Source organism: Passer montanus, unplaced genomic scaffold, assembly GCF_014805655.1.
Source record: "Passer montanus isolate IOZ18808 unplaced genomic scaffold, ASM1480565v1 scaffold85, whole genome shotgun sequence".
Taxonomy (NCBI): domain Eukaryota; kingdom Metazoa; phylum Chordata; class Aves; order Passeriformes; family Passeridae; genus Passer; species Passer montanus.
This window is the reverse complement of record NW_024373812.1, coordinates 1,215,808-1,237,434: the sequence shown is the minus strand read 5'-3', so window position 1 is coordinate 1,237,434 and position 21,627 is coordinate 1,215,808. Positions and strand designations below refer to the sequence as shown.

Sequence of the window (21,627 nt, the reverse complement as noted above, 5' to 3'; positions counted from 1 at the left end):
AAATTAATTAAACGGCCTGGTTAAAGAAAGGATCAGTAGTCCTGAACCAATAGATGCCTCTTCAGACAGCTGGAAAAAGCAGAGATTTTAACCAAAAATGTTCATATATCCATGGAGAATACAGGTCGTTTTTTTTGTTAAACACACTGCATCTTCTAATGTTTGCCCTGGCTATTTTGTTTGTTTGTTTCCTTACAGATGTATGATTGCTAATTTCTAGACATATGTCTGTAGAGTGATGACTTCAAAACTAAAGGTTATCACACAGTATGCTCCTGAATTCCACAAGTCTCTGGTGCCACAGGCTGGTGGAGATCAAGCTCAGTTTCGTATAAATCACAAGATGGAGTTGCGTCTAACTCAGTACACAACCAACAGGACCATTCACATACTCTCTCCTCTCACATAGCAGTCCCTATATTTATTGCCTTTTTCTACACTTTTCAACATTAAAATGCATCACTGAGCAAACTGGAACTTCAGAGGTTTCGCTAGCTGGATGCAACACTTAGAAACATGGGAAGTTTGTTCTTTACCCGCAGGGGAAGAAAAACCTTTTGTACACCACATTCCAGTAGACCATTCACGCTGTCTTCCTACATCAGAAAACTGCCATTCACATGCTGCTGTTGGATTGGAAGGACACCTCTCAGGAAAATATTTTACCTTCTGTTGTGTTAGTGCCTAATACACCACAACCCTTTGTACATTTCAGTGACAATTACTCGATTAATTTCTAGAAAATGTTCTTTCAATAGTTGAAGCTAAATGTAAGGTTAGGGCTGAAACGTGGTTTATGACATTTTTTAATTTTTAAGCAGGTGTTACTTCTAAACTGTCAGAAATTCATAGTCAACTTTTCAATTTCTTTTGAGATTTTTTTTTTGTTTTGAAGAATGAAGAAGAATGAGAACCCTTCTTCATGTTAATTCTACCAGTTCACAAAATGACACTTTCTTTCCCCTAAGGACAGAGAAAACATTCTCCAAAACAAAGAAAAAAACTAAGCCCAGGTCTGGCAATGACATCTGTAAATCATCACAAAATTTACTGGTTTGTGGCTGTTCTGCAATAGACACTTCTTTTTTGATGCAGGAATTACATATAATCTGAACACTGCTTATAAGGATAACATCTGGAAAAGATAGTAAGAGATTAAAGCAAAACCATCCAATGGAATTTATTTTGCATGTTAAGAAAAAATTAATGAGGCAGCTTTACTCGGTATCTGAGTGATAAGCATGCTCATAACAGGGATATTCCCATGCTTCACATCACACAAGAACTCATGCCTTTAAATATACTCTTTTAATATCACACAATTCACACATAACGGATGAATATAATTCTTAACTCATGTCAGACCTTGGAGACTGTACAGTTTTAGGCAGCAGGCCCAGAAGCTGAACCTGAAAAGCTCTTGCATGGCTTTTGTGGAACTGGTCCTATTAATGGCCCAGTCTGATGTCACTGCAGATACCAACAAAAATGAAAATTCCTCCCCTTCTATGGCCTATGTACATAAATAGCTGTCTAATGCACCAAGGAAAAAACCAAAGGTCTTACAGACCTACAGGTTTCAAATGCTCAGAGAAGGTCCAAAAAATGCCTTCTAGGTACAGCTTAAATCTTTATACCCTGTTCTAAGTTTTCCCTTTCATCAATGGTAATTTCTGCATTTGATGACAAGTCTAAACACTATTGATGGCAATGACTGCTTCTCTATTTCCAAATGAGTGATTTCAGATAAAAGTGCAACATCTTAGCCATCTCAGTCAATATCTTGTCAATAAACTTCAGCCTTCAGACATCTGTGTGAACTACATATCAGGTAAGCAAGAAAATGCCTGTATTCAACCATAGTCCTGAATCTTGGATTAATTTGGGAACCTTCAGCCAGAGATTCACTTTGATAATCAATACAGCAAACAACAAGAAATCTGTGGAACTGCTTTGGCAATGTACTGCTTCACTGAGTGTATAAATACTCTTCTAGGTTTTTCAGAAGTCTATATTACCAAAGTTAATAATGTAGTGATTAAAAAGCCAGTTAGCAAAATGTTTAAGATGATATAAAATTAATACAAAACTGCAGGTCAGAAATGTTGCCTCCAGGAAATTAAAAACTCATTTCTTGGCAAACAGTCAAGATTATAATATTGTTCCTTTACCTCAATGCACATGTTACCTTCTGTATCTCAATGCACCTTCTACCTTGTTACCTTCTGTATCTCAATGCACCTTCTACCTTCTGGATGAACATAGCAAGAGGAAGTAATCTTCACATGCTAATTTTAGCAAACCAAAAAGACTCAGCATTTCTTATTTGTTTGGCTTTGCAGAAAGCAAAACCCTTTTCCTTTGTGGAAAAGGCTTGTTTCTGCCTATTGAACTTCTCCTTCATGTCACTACTTTCACTAGTCCTTTTCTCATAAGCTGAGTGGGCTGTAACTAGGAGAACCAAGTGAGGAAAATATAACCATGCAGCTTCTGCACAGCTGTGAACCAGCTCACTAGTGAAGAACTAATTTATAATGACCCCAGCAGATGTCAGAAAGCACCAACCCTACTCCTTTGAAACATTCCTCAGAAGGAAACCAAAGAGCATATGCATCATTTTAATGCCACAGGACACGTCAAGATCATAAAAATTGTGTGTAACTCTCCTTCAGGAGTGATGCCTGTCTTGCATAGTCACTCACTTGGCTGACTTGACCAATGCTTGCTTCTTGTATCCTTTCTCCATACCTTTTCTCCAGAGCCTGTTCTCTGATGTCAAATCAAGGGGATGTTCCATGGCCTGTTTCTTCTCCTAATAACCCCCAGGCACCCCAGGCAGACCTTGAGTGAGGGCAGTGCTATCCATGGACTCAGTACAGTTCCCAGTAAGGAGCTTGGTTCCTTGGTTCCCACAAACCAAACAATTAGGTCCATTATGATTGTGCATCTACCACTTATGGATTATGCCTTTAAAGAAAAAAATCTATTGCACCATCACTTGTCCAAATTCATCTGAGTTTTCCCCAGACTTGGATAAAAGATGCAAAAAGACAGGCTTTTTAATCCTTTCAATTAAAATCCTGACCCAGGATTAACTTATTATAATTCATGGTTCCTGAAACCTGCCCTGGGAAAGTAAAGAGGCTGCCCTAATTTCGGACAGGTCTGTGCAGAGTGAAGAGCCTACAGAATCCTTATCTCCTTCACAACATTCACTGATGAAAACTGAAAATTCAGTTTTTGAAAAACCACTAAAAGAGGCTTTCAGTGCTTTCTTTTCCCTGACAAGAACTGCATCTGAATTTTCATCTAAAGCTTATTGCTCAAATTATTTCAACTTTGCTTTAAAAATAATAAAACCTTAAAAATACTAAAGCTGTGCTTTAAAAGTAATAAATAGAGGTCAGTATTATGAATGCAGAGCAAAGATGACAAGGAATAGAGGAAAAAATATTTGGAAAATCAAAACAACCACATTTTTCAAATAGTTCTACCTTGGACCACTGAAACCAGACAAGTAGTACTGTAAGGTACCTCAGTAGTGTAAACTCTTGAGCCAAGTCTGTTGTTGGTTTGAACAAATGGATCCTGCACAGTTCATTCTATGTACTTGTGACTTGCTGCAATTTCTCAGCCAACTTGAGCAAGTCATTTAAGCATGTCCCTGATCAAAAGCACATTTAGGAGCCTGATTGCCTGCAGAAGGCAGACAGTCAGTCTTTCAAGAACACCTCTGCACTTTGAACAATGCCTTAAGCTAATTGCAGGATGTGGGAGCCTGGAAGATAAGGGGCTAATGTGTATATCTCAAACACTGATAGCCACGTAGCTGTGGAGCCAACCAAGGATTGCTGGTAGCGGTGGCCTATTACCAACCATGTCTGGAGAAAGGGGCCAAATGGAAGTAGGACAGTCCCTTTCTGGTACAAGTGTCCTTGTTCTGGCTCCCGGAGCTAAGCACAACAGAGAACAGCTGAGGCACAGGAAAGATGCTGATGAGCCAGTTTGGAATGTAAGGGGGGGAATCAAGAGCACCCAAGATCCCTGAAGCCCCCCAACCCCTTTCCACAAAGGTCAACAAGAATGGGCTGTACATGATAACTCATTTGCCTAGAGAGTGAGAAACTTAGCTCCAGTGCATGGAAGCTTCACTATAAAAAGTACTACAAAGCCTGGACACACATGTGTTCCAGGGGCCTGCAGACCCATCAGGTGGATTGATGCTGGAACCAGGACTGGTAACACCTTCCTCTTCCTTTATTCTTTTCATTCTCTCTCTTCCTCTTTAACCCCTCTCTCCCTCTCAGGCCCTCCTCCTTTCATCCTAGCCCTTTATCCAAAACCCACTGCCCCATGTTTATACAGAGGTCAGGGATTACCATAGGTATTTTCATGCCAAATGCGTAATTTATTAATAAAACTTTGTAAGCTTTTGTATGCACTCTTGTCATTCCTTTCAACCACAAGGACCTATGGTCCTTGGGTGCTCCCTTCCATGCAACGGTGGGATGCCACACAGGACTAATGCCAGACCCATTTAAATGGAAGCACACAATTAATCAGGATCCATCATCTAGCTCTAGCTAGGCATAAATATTTACACTTTTCCTTGAATGGACACTTGCCTTGAATTAAATATTCCTAGTTAACCAGCCACGCTTATTCATTTTATTTTAATATTAAACCATACTATGCAGGATGGGGACTCCAGTAAATACTAGGACTAGGACTGAAAAAAAAATTATAATGTTATTACAGAGAAGCAATAAACAACACTTTTCATAAATTTTATGAAGACTGTGAATGCTCAAAGAATGTGATTTTCCTGCTCTGAATAATTTTAGTATATTATTTACTTGTAGTTATTTTAAAATGCTGATACTAATGGGGTATGAGAGACAGGAGGAGAGGGATACTAAAAATAATGAAAAAGGTGTGTGAGGGTGATGTGTACGTGTACCAACTTGCAGGCATACACAGGTATGCTCACATATAGTTATGCTAAATATCCATGACAATTTATCTAAAATACCATGAGGGAAAGGGATTTGTATGCACAGCAAGCTGCTGTGTCAGGATTACGAATGATGTTGTCAGTTTGAACAAATGGATCCTGCACAGTTCGCTCTGTGTACTAAGTCAGGATTAATACCTCTGGATTCTGGAAGCCAAAAATATAAACCAAACATGTCTGTCTAGTTTGGGTGGCCACCTGAACTTAGGTATATTATGCAGGTGTCCTACCAGAGAAACCAAGATGAGCCTGGAGGAGAGCATTTATTTGTTCACCCAACACATGAATGGAACATGAGGGGACAATTTGTGTGGGAGCATTGACCTGCCACTGATCAATTAGAAACTAATCTTCTTCCTTTTAAAAAGAGCACACGTACACACCCCAAGAAGGATATTTGTGATTTATTTTGCCTGTCCTTGAATTAAGAGGCCACTGCATAATTCTGGAGATGGAGAAAAACCAAGACATCAACCTAAGCAGCCTGGATTTTTGGTGCAATTCCAGCTTGTTTTTAGATTCCCTAACTGGCTTTGGCAGATCTGGAACAAAGATCTGTTGCAGTGACAGAGGCCCTTCAGCGTTTGTGTTCATAGCACCAAGTATCTGCTATTCACAGTTTGACTCTTGACAAGCCTTTGCCCATTGTCTCAATGACAGGGGCCAAACTAAAATCCAGGACTCAAGCTGTTTACATCAAGATCCCACTGTTTTCAGTTTGCTTCATTGCTTTTAGCATGGGAGAAGTACAGCCTGAATTTAGGTTAAGAATATCTGCCTTTCTGTTTTAAAGTTAAGGAATTTTTAGTATACGCAGCCTGTATGTATAAATATTGAAAAGGGAGGGAAAAAAACCCAAAAAAATTAATGCATTTTTTAACAAAATAGCAGACCTACCAATGTGTAGTTGGATCTAATATATCTGGTACTGCTTCCAGAAGGAAGTCTATGTTCCTCTTAGAAATTGGGTTGCATGCTAAGTAGCCTCTGATTGCTCCAGCCCAAAAGTAACCTTAAATAGTATTTTGAAGCTTACTAAGAAAATGAAGACCCTTCTCTACTTTCTGCATTACAGTCATCCTGAATAAGAAATAAAAATTTGTTCATCTACTGTATTAGTCATTTCCCCACTCACTCCACAAGCCCTTGCCCAAACCAAATTTCTTATAAGATTCAGGAAGATAGAGTGCCTTTTTGCCAACATTTGGGCTCTGTCTACTGTTCTCAGCCCTCTGAAACTGGTGGTGGTTCACACCACAAAACAAATACCTTCTGTACATAAGAATTGGACAAAGAGTACATAAGGACCAGAAACTAAAAAACCAATTTAGTGTTCATTTAGTGGGCAGAAAATGTTCAAGTCCACAAAGGCAAAAACCTTCTCCTCTCCTTTCCTCTCCTCTCCTCTCCTCTCCTCCTCCTCCTCCTTTTTTTATCACTCTCTAGGGCGGTTCTGACAACATCAACACAATACTTCAGGATAATTCAAGTTAACTGGGTATGCATGAGGGGCTGGCACATGGAGCTTGAGACTGGTTCAAAAGTCACTCACCTTCTACAACCACAGTTGCAGGTTTCGAATAGGCTGTGCCCAAACTGTTCTTGGCTACACAACGATACTGTCCTGCATCTTCTCTCTGAACATTGTGTATCCTTAAATTCCCAGAATCGAGGACGGCAATGCGAGCAGTCTCCTGCCGGAGGAAGGAGCCATTGAGGTGAGGACTCTATATGCAGGCTGCACACAAACAGCATCAAAAATCTGTTTACAAAGTTTGGGCTTACATGCATGAACACTATACATGTCCTACAACTCAAGCAGCTATTCCTGCTCAGCACTGTCATGACACACTGACCCATTGCTATTTTTGCAGATCAGTGAATTATAGCTTCAAAAGAGCTCTTATTTAGGAGAACACTCACAAGTGCTTTCCTCAGTATTTGGCCATACTTAGTAATGACAAGCATATATCACATAAAATATAGATACACAGAGAATATTTGGTTCGTATGTAGAATCATTGCAAATGAAGGTATTTATGAGATGAGCCCTGGATTTTCCAAATGCTTCCTTTCTAGCTACTAAAATTTGCAAACACTATAATTAATGCTAATATTTAACACAGTTCCTTTAGCAAATAATTAGTATTACTGAAAAACATTCCTACTCACCTTTACAACTGTTTCTCCTTTGACCCATGAAACAGAAGGTTTTGGATTCCCCATTGTAGTGCATGGAAGAACAGCCTTTAATCCTTCTATTATTTCCACATTTACAGGTGGGCGGGTTATTTTGGGTCCTAAAATTTTAAAAGCCAAAAACTAAAGTTGAAATGAAGGTACAAGATAACAGAATGAGACAAATTCAGAAATTACATCCAAAAATCTGCTCTTTTTTCTGTGTATTGCTGAAAGATAAAGCAGTCTTTCTCGTTTTTGAAATTATTTGGTAAGAAGTTTCTTCAGCACAGCATTCAGTTTAAAAGCTGCAAAAGCAGCTAACTTGCATGGGTTATTTGTTTTCCTGAGTGGAGTTTGACAGTCATTTGAATTAGGGCCTGGGCTAAAATCCAAATTCAGATAAGAGTATTTCCAGTATTGAAGAATGTTAGCATTCCAGGTTCTGACATTTTTCACTGTGTAAACACTTTCTTGTCTCAAAGCTCAGATCTGGATTGAATTGATTTTGAAAGAGTTTTAACCCAGGCTTGCCTCTGGCTCAACAAGAAGGGCATGTAAATGCAATTAATATCCACAACTGAAGGATTTATAACTATGCCAGTGAAAAGGACAATCGAGCCTTAAAGAAAAAGCAATCAAACTCCCTTAAAGTTAATGAGGGATACATTTAAATTCATTTTACTGAAAGAACATGGGCTGCCTTAGTCTGAGCTGAGAGTATAAAGGATTATTATCTCAGTACTTTGGGAGATCTGACATTTTGAGGCCCTTGCATGATAATGAACCAGCAAAAAAACAAGTTTCAGAGAGCATCATCTCCTGGCCACCACCTGCAAGTGACGGGGATGACGCAGAGTTCCAGCATTATCAGACCTTGAGGGTCATCTCATTAGCACAGACAAATCCTTTCCTATATACCTCCTATATACTGCCTTTTGAAGTGCTTGTGTAAATAACTCTTGCCATGTGAGTCCAGATTTACTGAGTTTGGCACATATGTAGCTCTCAGCAAAAGGAAATCTTTTGCCTTCCATGTGGGATGATGAGATTTACAACATGGTGCTCCAGACCATTCAACACGGCTATTGAGTGCATCTGAACATAATTTAGTTAATTTTGCCATCCTCAGGAGGAAATCTGATTGGTAAAATTTTACAATTAAAATTCACCAGGGACCTATCCAGTATTGCCACAGAGGACTAATCTATCAAACTCTTTTACAGAGTTTTGTACAAAGGGCATTCTCCAAAGCATCAGGGTTTTTTTCTGATTTTAGAACAAATGTGTGCTATTCAAGGTAAATAATCACGACTGCATTAAGTTATGATCCCATACACCATGTCACTGACTCAAAGAACTACACCCATCTTCCCAAGAACATGGGTTCGCCCTGAATGTGGATCCCCAGGTGCCATAAGTGGGAGTCTGCTCAGGTTTTCCATTAAACACTCACGTGGCATCAGGAATAAATTGCATTCCCACTTACGCATTTTCACCTGGAGAGCCCCACAGCTCTGTGCAGCTGCTCCAACTCCGTTATCTGCTGTGCAGCAGTACACCCCATCATCGCTGTCCTCCACACTCAAGATGGTCAGGAGCTGCCCATTCCTCTGGATGCTGTACCGTGTGTCGAACAGCCTGCAGGGCACAGAATGGATTGTCAGGGACAACCACGGACAGAGAAAGGGAATTGCATTTTAATATGCAGCCTGCTGATGTCACTACAAATGGAAATAAGCTCTACCTTTGATTTTCAACCTACAAGCAGAAGGAAAGGTACTGAAAATGCTGAGTTCAGAATTAAGATTCAGGGTTTCACTAGACCACGCAGTTCCTGACTGTCAATAGTGTAATGACAATTCTTCCGTCACCCAGACATTGGTAAAATCAGTAGGCATCATGTTGGAGTTTTGACTGGCCAAAGACAGGCATAAGCACAATAAATCTGTTCCAGCCAGGTCCTGTTTTATGTATCATTGTTCAGTGTAAGAGAAAGATGCTTATATAGGAAATAGAGCTGGCTGAAATTGTTTAAAGAAACCTTTTTCAGGAAAACAAAACAAAACAAAGTTTAAAAATTATTTTTTTTATTAAACAGACAAAGTTAGGGAAATATTCTTAAGGTTGTGAAAAAGACACAAACCAAAGATCGTGAACTTTTGTGTCTACATCTTGGAGTAGTTTTGCCTATTTTGTTTGCAAAAAAACCCTACCAAACCAACAAACAAGCAAAGAAATGTGCTGAAGTCATCTGAAAGTTAGAGGATTCAAGGATAGCTATGGTTTAAGGACAGTAGGCTTTAACCTGGATATTTCAGAGGACTGCAGAAAGCCCTGAAGTGGGAGCAACAAAAATATGGGATATTGTAACAAAGTATGCGGGGCAAAGACCAATTTCATATGTGAACATGACAAGAGAAGTGTGGTATGTGAGTAGGAGGAATGTGTGTATTCAAGTGGGAGAGCCAGAGAAATCAGAAAGAAAGATGAGGAGAAATCAAAGAGCTTTATATTTATCATTGCAAAGCTATGATAAATATAAAGAAATAGTATAAATAAAACACAAAGAAATTTATTTTTCATAGTGTCTATTTTCACACCTTTGTTGATGCTTTTAGGAAGCACCTTAATGCAAGAGGTCTTTTATTCCAATGAACAGTGGAAAAAGGGTTGTGACCTGAGGATTTTATCCCCAGCAATCACAAGTATCTGACCACTACATATGTCAGGTTTTTTCTTTTACTGTTAAAAATTGTACAGTAGTCATTGACTAATCTGAATGTACCATTATGATGGCTTCGGCATGTCTTTCTCTTCAACAGCACTTCACCACTCATTATTACATCTTCTCCTCTTTTCCAGCTTGGGAAGAAAGAGTGCCATGAAGCCATCCATAGTGTAAAAGGCATGCTGACTCTGTCCCATTCTTGTCCTAAGGAAGGCTTATTGTGGACAGCCCTGTTCTGGAAGATGGGCCAGGTAATAATTTCACTCAGGACAGAGCACCTGCTGGTTTACTTGCAAAAGTTTTGATGTCAAAAGGAATGGCACTTCCAGAAGACTACTGCTGACTCTATTCTCTGCACTGGCTCTATTCCCTTTGAAGTTGAAAGTTTACATACTATTTTGTTTTGAAGGTTAATCTTGCTGTCTGTCCAGGATGCTGGGACCTTGGTAGGAGAAGAAAATTTTGGAAATGAAATAACTGATATAATTGCTTTCAATAACTAGGCCCTTTGAAGTTTGATACACACACACATAGAGGCACAGAAACATATTTATATGGGGTTTTTTTCAGAAAAAAAGTGTCTGCTGATCTGATGCTTTTTCATTGTACAAATACTTTCATCCGAGTTTTTAGAGGGTAGCAAATATATTCAGCTTATCTTTTCCTCTGGCTTTGGTCTGAGCTTTTGTATCTAGCAGTACTGAATATTAATGCCTTGTGAAATTAAACCCTTGGTGTTATTAATGCTGCTTCAGAAGTCCCTGTGAAGGAATGAAGAACCTGCGCTCTATGGCCTTACCAGAAAAGGTGTTTTTATCTTTATTTTCCATTTTGGTCAAAGCACTGTGTCTCAGACAGAGAGTGGAATGGTTTTAAGAATTATGTGTTTGGCTTCTGGAAGAGGGGATTGAGGTGAAAAATTATCTGGATTTCAAATTACCTTAGAACACAGGGAGAATGATAATTTTAAAGACATGGAGTGAGAAAGAGACAGTTCTTCATGGATGGCTTTCTCTCCCTGCTTTGATTTTCAGCCATGATGTCACCAATGGGGAAAGAATTAGCAGAAGGTAGCCTGATTTGGAAATTACATCCATTGAAGTTCAGACCAGTTCTGACCCTAGCTGGAACAAAGCTAGGGTCAGAAGATTAGGGCAAATTTTGCTGAGATTGCAGACAATTAAAAAAATATTTATGAAGGTCTATATTCATATCTGTATCTTTCTGCTTTGTCCTACTCTAAAGCAGTTTTCCAAGCAGTGGGACCTCCTTCTGCTACAGACTTATTTGGAGTGTCCTATGCCAATGGTTTAAAAGCTTTTTGGATGTTTCTCCACAATAGTGAGAACCATACTTCAAGTGGCCATCTGCCCAGCAAGCACATCTCTCTGGAGGCTGGGTATTGACTATATTGACAAAGTTGTGTTGTGCTGCATTTTCCCTAACAGAGGAAGTCACTTACAGCCATATAGAATGAGAAACTGGTGTGAAGCCATGTGGCAGACGTAATGTGATTTCAGAGCTAGAAGATCGAGTACAGTTTACTTTGTGGAAACCTGTCTACAGCAAAAGAGTTCCTACAATGGTAGCAACTTCCATAACATATTGCCACACTTCCAGAAGGCTGTCTTCTTTGTTGACATCTCGATGTCTGGTTGTTAATGTCTGACAGTGCATAACAATGAGAAGATAATTTCCAGATCCAGAACTAGAAGCTAACAAGAATGGCACAGTACAACCCCTTCCATGCAAAGTTTCCAAGAACATTGAGACAGACAACAAGCCCTGCTGAGCTCCTTTTAAATATTATACAGCATCCTCCTCCTTTATAAATGCATGAACTGAGGAAGAGAGCACATTGAATTGTCTGAAGCTGGAGAGAAAACTCCTTGCAGCAGAAACCAACTCTCTGCAAGCTCAAATGTGTGAAGGTGCAAGAGCAACCCCCAAGTGCTCTTACCACTCCCTCAGAAATACAGAATCTAGATAATTACAGCCACTCATGCTCTCTCCTGACACAGACCAATTTTTATATTTCCAGATTTCTCCTGTATCATGAAAAGAAGCACTGCCAATTTTGGCAGAAGGTGCCGGGGTGCTGGTGAGGGCTGGGACTGCTCCCTACCTGATGGGAATGCTGTTGCGTGTCCATGTAATCTCCGGCTCAGGATATGACTCCACTACACAGACAAACTTGGCAACATCTTCTACCAGGGCATCCACTGTTTCCAGAGGAGTACTGATCAAGGGAGCTGTGTGAAGAAGAAAAAATGAGAACACCTTCTGGTGCCTGCTGGAGAGAGTTACACAGCCTACCAAACACGGAGGGAGCCATGCTCCTGCAGGGTCACTCAATGGCATTTTCCCTTGAGGTCTCTCCATAAGATGCAAAACACAGCAAACCAAGTTCCAACAAGCTCAGTGCATCCTGTGTTTCTGATCCACCTTTTCCTCAAGACTCACAGCAATAGGTGAGCATACTGCAAGGACAGAGGTGAGGATGCCCCACTGCTACAAGGGTGGCATTACATAGGCTGGGAGTGCAAGGGGCAGCACACAAATTGAAGCCAAGCTGTCCTGCCTCTGGAGTGGGAAGAGTGCCTCCTTACTAGTGCATGAGATGTGGGCTTTTTTTGTCATTTGTCACACAACTATTTATCTTTTAAAAAAAAAACAAAAAAACCCACAATCAACAACAACAAACCTGTTACATACAAACACCAAACCCATTATATAGCGCTCTATTTTTCTAAGCCAGGCTCACAAAGACCATTCAGGTCATTCTGATTTGTGTCACGTCTAGGACACATTCTCATTTTCTCACATTTTCTAACCAAAAATCATAAGGGTTAGAAGTTTAATAGCTATGTCTAATGCTTATTATCATAGACCTGTAGTCGTATGTTACTTGAATGCATCTTTAGAAACATTTGCCATCGCTCTGGTGAAAGACTTGAAGCACAGCTGGAAGGGATCAAAGCACAAGCCTAGCCACTCGCTTTCCTGCTCATGTTATTCATTGCAGCCACTGCCTCCAAAAACATTTGAATATCTTGAAAAATGGCTGCAAGAGACACACATCCTTATTGGTTGGACTAGATTTCACTGACAACTGTGCTGAGATAAACTAGTTTTTACTATATTCCTGAAACACTACCTTGAAAATACATCATGGATTCCGGAGTCTTCCTGTTCCTCACAGAGCATAGCAGCTTCTGGCCCATTATTTTTTCACTGAGAATCCCACCTGCTGCGTATCTAGTACAATGCCCTTCATAGTACAATGAGATTCAAATTCAGGCAAAAAATAAACTATATCCATTTTACCCTTCCCTCCCAAAGGAATGGGCAAAAGAGAAGACATTCAGATTTAAGTGACTGAGAATAATAGAAAATCAATACCTTAATCCTTTTATCAATTTACATGGAAGTCAAAATTAGAATGTCTTTGGAGTTCTGTCAGAATGAAGCTAGAGGAAGAAAGGATCAGCTTCCACTATCAAGTTTATGTAAAACTCTAAACGCTTTTGATGTTTGATTAGAATGAATCTGCCTCAATAATATTTCTAGATTGTATGACTTTGGATCATATATAATTGGTTAACAATAATGACTACACTTATGTAAATCTCAAAACTACATCTAAGATAGCTCTAAAGGTCATATGGATGAAACTCCAATTAGAAGAAGTCTGTGACGAGTTCATTGTTTAAGATCACTGCTTCAAATTATAGCTTGCATCACTTTATTAGGTCATTTTGGGTCACATTAAACAGAAATAATCATCTATATTGTTCCCCAGATGAATCCCATGCCAGTGAAACCAAATGGAAGACTTCTATAAAGTCTTCATTTTGCTACTAATGAAGATTGTCTTAGGAGAATAACCCCCACCAATGGTTATCCTGTCTGCTTTAAATGAGAGGCTGCTATTTCGTGACAAAGTTTATCGGGGTTTAATTGCATTAACCCCAGAGTTGTTTTATATAGTATGGTTTTGTTGCTCTTGTCCACATTCCTCAATCTCTGGAAGGATGCTTTTCTAACCCTGAGAAATGTAAATTTTTACAGTAACAATAATTCAAAGCAACTAGTTTTATAATTGTTGTAACAGTAAACACAGCCACTCCCACACTTAATAAAGTTACATTTGTGCCAAGAGCTGGTATGCATAATGACAGTATTTTGTTCTTTGGGCAAAGAAGTCCTATCAGGTCTCTATATTAAATAAATGTTCTAGAAGCAGTTATATGCTTTTAAGTGTGTCTTTTATTCAATAGATGACAGAATATTGCATATTCTGTCATCTATTAATATTCTGACCTCGTCCCATTTGAAAGCTAGCATACTGATTTTTGGGCAGACTCAAGCCGCGTGCTTCTAAGAAAATAGTGACCAAACTGACAGCACCACAGTAACAGGAAATCATTTCAAAGCTGCCTTCCCAATTCTATATCCTCAGAAAGCAACCATGACAGCAACAAGGATGTATCATTTTCTCTTATGCTCTTTTCACCTTTGTGATATTTATCCCAAGTAAGGACAGCGAGCAGTGAGACTTGCCGTCATTTTGTGAGGCGGCAACAGAGTTCCAAAATGGCTGAGATAGTACTTACATCTAAAAGCTATTCAATCACCTTGGGTGCTGGTGTCAGTCCACGTTTTCTCCAGAAAGCACTCTAAACTCATTATGTGTGCATTACCATTTTTTAACATAGGAAAATAAAATCTGAAAAGTGTATGGACATATCTATCATCACATAGAAATGCAGCCAGGCCTTTCCATGTGCGTATACTGGGCCTTTCTGATATTTTTAAGGGATCCTTGTGGCTTTAAATAAATTGAAAATAAATTAATCTACATATGTGTAAAGCCACACAGGTGCCATTTTTCTGGATGTCAGCTGTAGTTTCCGAAGATAGAAAAATGACCCAAGGCTGGTCACGGGACCATGAGAAAGCCAAATCCCCTTCTGTCCCCAGCCCACCAGAAGCTTCCAAATGTGTTGGCTTTGGATTTGGAGTCACCAGACCAACCAGGCAAACAAAACAATACAGAAAAGAGAACCAGTCCCTCTGCAACATTGCAAACACCTGGAGAAACTGCAGTTTGTATGGTAAAAAGCAGCTCAGCTGTGATGTCCTAGAAAAGGGAATGTGTCTATTCATTACACTGTGATACCAGAAAAAAATCTATCCCTGTCCTCTTTGTTTTTCTTGTCTCTCCAATACCACTTATTTTACCACAGCATTCAAAAGCGTAAAGTTCACAAACTTACTTCAATGCCTTATGAATATACCAATATTTTTAGTTCAAAACCTTTTTAATAAGATACGTTTTGGTTTTGGTTTTTTTTTCATTTTGGGAATAACCTGACTAACAATTGTAAAAGCATAGCCCTGCAAGAGCAGCAATGTTGGCCTAACATGGGAATACTGGCATTCCCCTTTCATTTTGTTTTCCTGAAGCTGCAAAATTTCTAGTAAGCATTGAATTTCAAAAGTTTTAAATTGTAACTCTGAATCACCGTTCAGGAAATATTGTTGTCCGTAGTTTTACCAAATGGTACATCCAGAATGGTACCACGATTGCATTTTGTGCCTCCAATACTTTTACCAATTCTTTTGTTAGCTACAAGTATGTGAGCATATGCCCATATGCATGTGTGCACACAAGATAGGAAGAAGGTAGGATAACTCCCATATTATATGCTACAACAAACAGTGCATATTTGTACCTGTGTACGTATACTTTATAAAGACATCATAGATATTTATTTCTTTTGCAGCTTTTTATACTTAAAAACCTACAGAGGTGTGCTGAACACAACAGATTTTGTGTTCTTCAGCAACTGGTGCTACCAGCCATTAACACTTCTGAGCTTCCTTTCACGTGAGAAATTTACATCCCACTCAAGCTGAACCCAAAGGTCTCCCCTGCCTATTACAACGGACTACGTGTTCTTCACAGACAAAGAATTCCATTCCAAACACAAATATGAGAATATTTTTACTGCTATCCTTCCAAAAGCAGAGAACTGACCATAGAAAGCAGACCATTTTTGTCTTTTTCGGGAACGCTACAATACCACCCACCCCACTGTTAGCAGAGATGCCTTCCCCTTTGTAAAACCTCCTTCAGTAAATGGCAGAAGAAGAGCAGGAAAAAAGCAAACCTTTTAGAAGAGTCTCAGCCAAGCTGAGAGCTGACAGGGTGAGGACGTGCACCAGGGGCACCTTCAGCAGGTCATTCATGTTTGATCCAGAAGGCATCCAGCTCCTTCAGGCACGGCGTGCAGACTTCCCAGCCGGCTGCATTTCGGAAGCGGTGTGCAAGCAGAGCTTCCCTGCAAGTGACAGAGTGGGGTCTGAGGGATCTAAGTATAATCAGGAATTCTCCCACCCAGTGGTGGTGATGGACGTGGCCAGCTGGTGTGTATCCACTTTGGTCAGTGTGAAAGCGTGGGGCTCATGAAACAAGAGAAAGCAAATCCCTTCTGAATTCCTTCTAAGCAAACAGAGAACAGTACAATGGGCAAATGCATTTCCAGGGCAGTACCCTACCCCAGTGTTGCAAAGTCATCAGACTTTTATTCCAGAACACTGTAAGTGCAATAGTAGGAAAAAATGCTTGCCACTGCCTTTTCCTTCACCTTAGTCCCCCTCTTTTCCAGTTTTTCTCCTCTCGCTCACACACACTCCCTCTTATTATAACCTTTAAAGATTGGCTGTAATATGCCACCTGTTGCCCTGCTGATAGTATTTCTTTCTTAACAGATGCATTTGCTGGAGCAGAAGAGGTTGGCATTGGTGACTAAAAGTGCCTTTCTGTAGGGAAATATAACAGTGGGGTTTAATCTCCAGAAATATCTTGTAAACCACCAGGTCTCTGCCTAAGATGAAAGACAGACAATAAACACTCATTTTCTCGGAAGTCTTAAAGAAACATCGGAATCAAGATCTTCTGACTCACTCTTTCTTGCCCCATCCTACTACAAAGGCCTACATTATGTTTTCAAAAAATGTCAAGTCACTTGTACTGCCTGTTTTTTCAGTATAAATATTTATATGAAGAGCAAAGAGGCTTACCATTGTGGAAAGGCTGATGCGGGGGTAACATCTGCATGAGCAGGGAAAAAGATGAATAATCAGTCCGGGAAGAACCTAACTGATGATAATCTTCTTGGAACACGACTCCACATACTTTTCATCATTTTATCAGCAGAGTGGACCAGACCCTTGCACTAAACTACATGGTTTGAGGAACACAAATGTGCAGTCATAACACATCACAGTAAAAAGTACTTTGAGATCTCTGGAATTTCCTTTATTTGCTAAACCTCTTGACTTAAACCACTTCTAAACAGTAATTTCTGCAATGAATGTACGTGGCTCAGCAGTGCTTCTTCTGAGGCACAAATGGAGTAAAACTGACCAGTGCTGGGAATGTGTGAATCCCTATGGTTTGGTATAGCTTTATAATAGCAATATTACTTTGGGGACATGCCACGGTTAATTAAGAACAAGGATCTCTAGACAAGCATTTGTCTGAAGATGAATGAAGGCAGAAACACTTACAGAACATGTTAAAGGTATTCCAAAAGTTCTGGAGCTAAAATTGACCAAAAAAAAAAAAAAAAAAGACAATGATGAAAGAACAGTAATCCTACCACGGAACAGAGAAATACTGATTCATGACTGAAGTTACAAGTACTTCTTTTCTTTAAGTCCAGACATATCCAATTAAAATGCTCCATAGAAACGCAACTTGGATTTTTAGGGTAAAATTCTGTTCATGAAGGGACTTGGCTAAAGACCTTTGCATTTCTGCATTTCTGGATTCCTGTTTGGAATGTCTTATAAGTGCTTTGAAACTGCACCATCCATATGAGTTCAAAAACTAATATTTCCCTTTTGTTTGTCAATTGCTGCATTTAGAAATGTCACTGCCAGCAATGGCTGTTAAATGCTAATAATGCCTTTGCACTTTGGGGGTTACCAAAGTACTCTTAATCTCTGATTTCCTCTCCTTCATATATTTTTACTAAGGATCATAATGAGCTCCACTATTCTAAACAGAAAGGATGTAAATTTACTCAGTACATGAGGGTAGAGAGGATGCATGGGTAAAGGTACACAAGCTCCAGCTACACATGCCACACAACTAACATACAATATATATGGGAAGCTGGTGGTCATTTGTGCCTGTCATGGAAAAATGTTTCTATGATTTCACAGTGAAATCAGTGAAAATCAAATGTTGGTGACAAAAACCTTCTTTGATTCCAAGTATTTTCCGAGCTTACCTTATAAAAGTAAAACCCGTCTTTAATTTTTACTCAAGGGATTATAAGTTTGTTGCTTATTGGCTGTTGTGCTTAGGATTTTTCCTAACAAAGCTGAGATGCATGCAATTTACAGATAATTGTTTCTACATCTGTTCTTTCTTATAGTCATGGCCCAAGGTTTCTGCTGAGATGAGGTCCCTGCATCCTACACAATAATGAGAAGAAAGTCCAGTCCCCTGCTTTCAGATGTTGTGGGAGAAGCTTTGCTCCCAGGGATTTCTGCTTATCTCTCTGCACTTCAAAAACTCCAAAGAAGTCAGTTCATGAAGTTCAGTACACAAGACAAGCTGTGTTCATTCACCTAGCTGCCATTTTTTTCCACTGCAAACTGTTTGTGAAGTGACAAATATAGTATTTTGAAATAAATGCATTAATACAAAGAAAGTAGTAATTTGTTAGAGTTGGCAGAAGATATAATTGTCTTGCGGTCAACTAATTGCTTGACATTTCACCACCATGATGAGCAAAAGCTGTTTGCAGGACAGAACCATGCTGGACCTTTTTTCTGTACATCTCTGTACACTACCATGCTTCTCCCAAGTATTCTGCTGGAGGCTGACAGTTTTGCATGCTAATGTGTCAAATTTGACCACTGAATTATTTGAAAACTGCCTTTTCTCCCGCATTACCCTCTGAGATATCTTCTCCCCAGGTAGTCCTAGATGTTCATCCAAGTAGACAGGCTAGGACAGGTATTTCCAGCAGAAACTGTCCAGACAGATAACAAAATAATCCTACAAAGAGACTTAATGAAATTGCTTTGGCAGTGGTCCTAATCACCCAAGCATCTGGTGATTCACACTGAAATAATGCAAGTCAGCACTACCCCAGCCTGAGTAGTGATTGACTTGCCTGACCTCAGATTGAGGTGAGACTGAATGGCCTGTAGATCCCTGGATCCTTTTTCTTGCCCTTTAACTGGGTGGCATTTTCTTTCTTCCAGCTCTCAGACACCTCTCCTGGCCACAACCACCTTTCAAAGATTTGTTGATGGTATGAGGTGCAACACCACATCCTTTGTCACTGGCCTCTCCACCTCTTGCATGAGAAAGCGATCATCAATACTGTCAAAGAACATCCTGGATTATTTGTGTATTGCTGAAGGTAAGCCAAAAATTGATCATGCCCTAACCTGCCAAGATAGCAGATGTGTACAGACACAGAAGACAAGCAGTTTTCAAATCCCAAGCTGCCATATCATGGCTCCAAGCCTCTTCCAGCTGGCAGAGAGATGAAAAGGATGTATTGTGTGGTCTTCCCTTCAGATGGATTGCATGCACATGTCCCTGCATACACTAATCTGATGCCTGATGCACCCTTGCTGCTTCCTGCCTCAAAGATTCTGGCCTCTTAGAGAGTGCCATCCTCTCAAAACATTTGACATCCTGGGGACCAGGATGGCTGTTGGGGCTGCACATGTACCTTTCTACACAGAAATTAATCAAGGTCACATTGTCATAGAGTCATGGTCACACTACTCCTCCCATTTCACCCTGCTCACTTTGCCAGCAGCACCTACAGGCAGCACAAACTCCTGGGTGTCTGAGATAGAAAAAGCATCTTTGACAATGCATGCCAGCATTAGGAGAGGAGATAAACATCATTTTAGTTCTCTTATTTCACAGTGCAAGTCACCTCTTTACAGTGATCCTGTGTTGAAGCAGCTCATGTAGCCACCAGCTCCAAGGGATTTGACCCAAACTCCAACACACATGTGGCCAGTAAGGTAGTGTTGCTTGTGTCAGAACAGCAAATGCTGTACTCAGTGTAATATGTAAAGGAGTGAGCTGTACTGCTGCTGTTCTTCACCCTGCACTTGACGGTTTTTTGTTCAGTGTTTTTAATTTTTAATTGTCAAGATTAAAGAAAGGCTTTTCTCTAAAGTCCTTTAAGAAACACAGACCCTTCCCAAAGCCCTGCTTAGTGTTTAAATTCGAGGGTTTCAGACACACTTGGCTTGGCCTCTACCCTCAGCTATCTGGACCAATCTCTGGTCTCCTACTAATATTTCAACACTTACTAAGCACTGATGCCACAATCTAAAATAATCCTCTTTTATTTTCTTGAGATTTTGTAGCAATTGGGAAAATTAAAATTTGCATTTTATTTAATTAAATTTGCATTTAATTTCTTGCTATCATCTGGCAATAAACTTCTCTATAATTTTTCAGCTCACAGGATCTAACAGTACTGACTAAGGACAATCTAAGATGCCATACTATGTTTTGTGGTGAAGCAAAATTATGTAGGGTTATGAGATGTAGTTAGTGTGGTGGAATAATGTAAACAATGTAAAGAAAAATGACCCTTGTTGTGCGCCCAGCTAGCTGTGCACAGTATATATAGCACAGAGGGTGAGCTGAATGCTGTTGTTTCATAATGTATAAAACTAATTCCTCTGCTGTGAGATCTGCCTCCTATTTTAGTTGCTGTCAATGTTATCCAGCCCCACACCATAACACAGGAAACACCCCACCCTCGATAACACTCTCCTCTCGGACGATAACACTGTCATGAGCTGAGCTGGAGTGGGACAGAGATGTCCTGTTTCCCCAGAGAGAGTTGCCACAAAAAATGTATGACCCTTGATCCTCAGCTTCTGGTTTCAGTGTGTTATCCTGTGCTTGCCATTGGAAGAGTGCAATCTGGGGACCAGGATGGCTGTTGACAAACAAAACCTGCTCTCCATCACATGGTATGACAACCCAGTAAGTGGGAAACAAGACCTGCATTTAGATATAGTTACAGCAGAGATCTTACTGACCCCTGCCTAGGGAATTGGGGAAGGAGGGACCCAGTGTGGATTCCAGGCCACAGGAGCCACATGAAGGAGAGCATCTACATACGGGATCCCTTTTTGCAGAAATAAGGAAGAGTTTCACAACAGACCTACATCAGGGACTTAATATATCCCACTGATTTTGATTCCAGCACCTCACTCTCAGAAGAACATATGTTAACATATCTTTAAAACAATTAAAGTTAAAACCAAAGAAAAGCACAATTAAATAAACCTATACTGCATCTCCTGTGTCAGATCAATAAATTTTCAATTTTCAGATTTTGTCTGTTGTTACTTGCTGTTCTCGATTGCTATATTAGATTGTGGAGGAGCAAAAGGCAAGCAGTGGGAGTTTATATGCATTCCAAAAACAAACAACAGGCTTGATTTGAAACATACAGCATCTAGCACAGCTGGCTTCAAGTGAAAGACTGTGGTCCTGTACACAGTGTAGAAATCAACTGTCCTGAGTGATCATAGAATCATAGGCCTGTAAATACCTTTTCCTTCCATCACAATGACACGTCTGAAACTCACAGCATCTCTCTGCAGCCATCTGAGATCCAAGATGTGT

General features: G+C 39.9%; 1 protein-coding gene across 2 annotated transcripts in view; it reads right to left on the bottom strand.

Annotated features, from left to right (window-relative positions):
* Positions 1 to 16,262, bottom strand: part of MUSK (muscle associated receptor tyrosine kinase) — a 58,517-nt gene extending 42,255 nt beyond the window's left edge. For both annotated transcript variants that reach the window (XM_039733260.1, XM_039733261.1), the window contains exons 1-5: positions 16,100 to 16,262; positions 12,049 to 12,175; positions 8,682 to 8,833; positions 7,187 to 7,314; positions 6,567 to 6,708 (exon numbers count right to left, since the gene is read on the bottom strand). In XM_039733260.1, coding sequence (XP_039589194.1) covers positions 6,567 to 6,708; positions 7,187 to 7,314; positions 8,682 to 8,833; positions 12,049 to 12,175; positions 16,100 to 16,196 — 646 coding nt within the window. In that variant the 5' untranslated portion in view covers positions 16,197 to 16,262. The remainder of the gene's footprint in view (positions 1 to 6,566; positions 6,709 to 7,186; positions 7,315 to 8,681; positions 8,834 to 12,048; positions 12,176 to 16,099) is intronic.
* Positions 16,263 to 21,627: the final 5,365 nt, after the last annotated feature.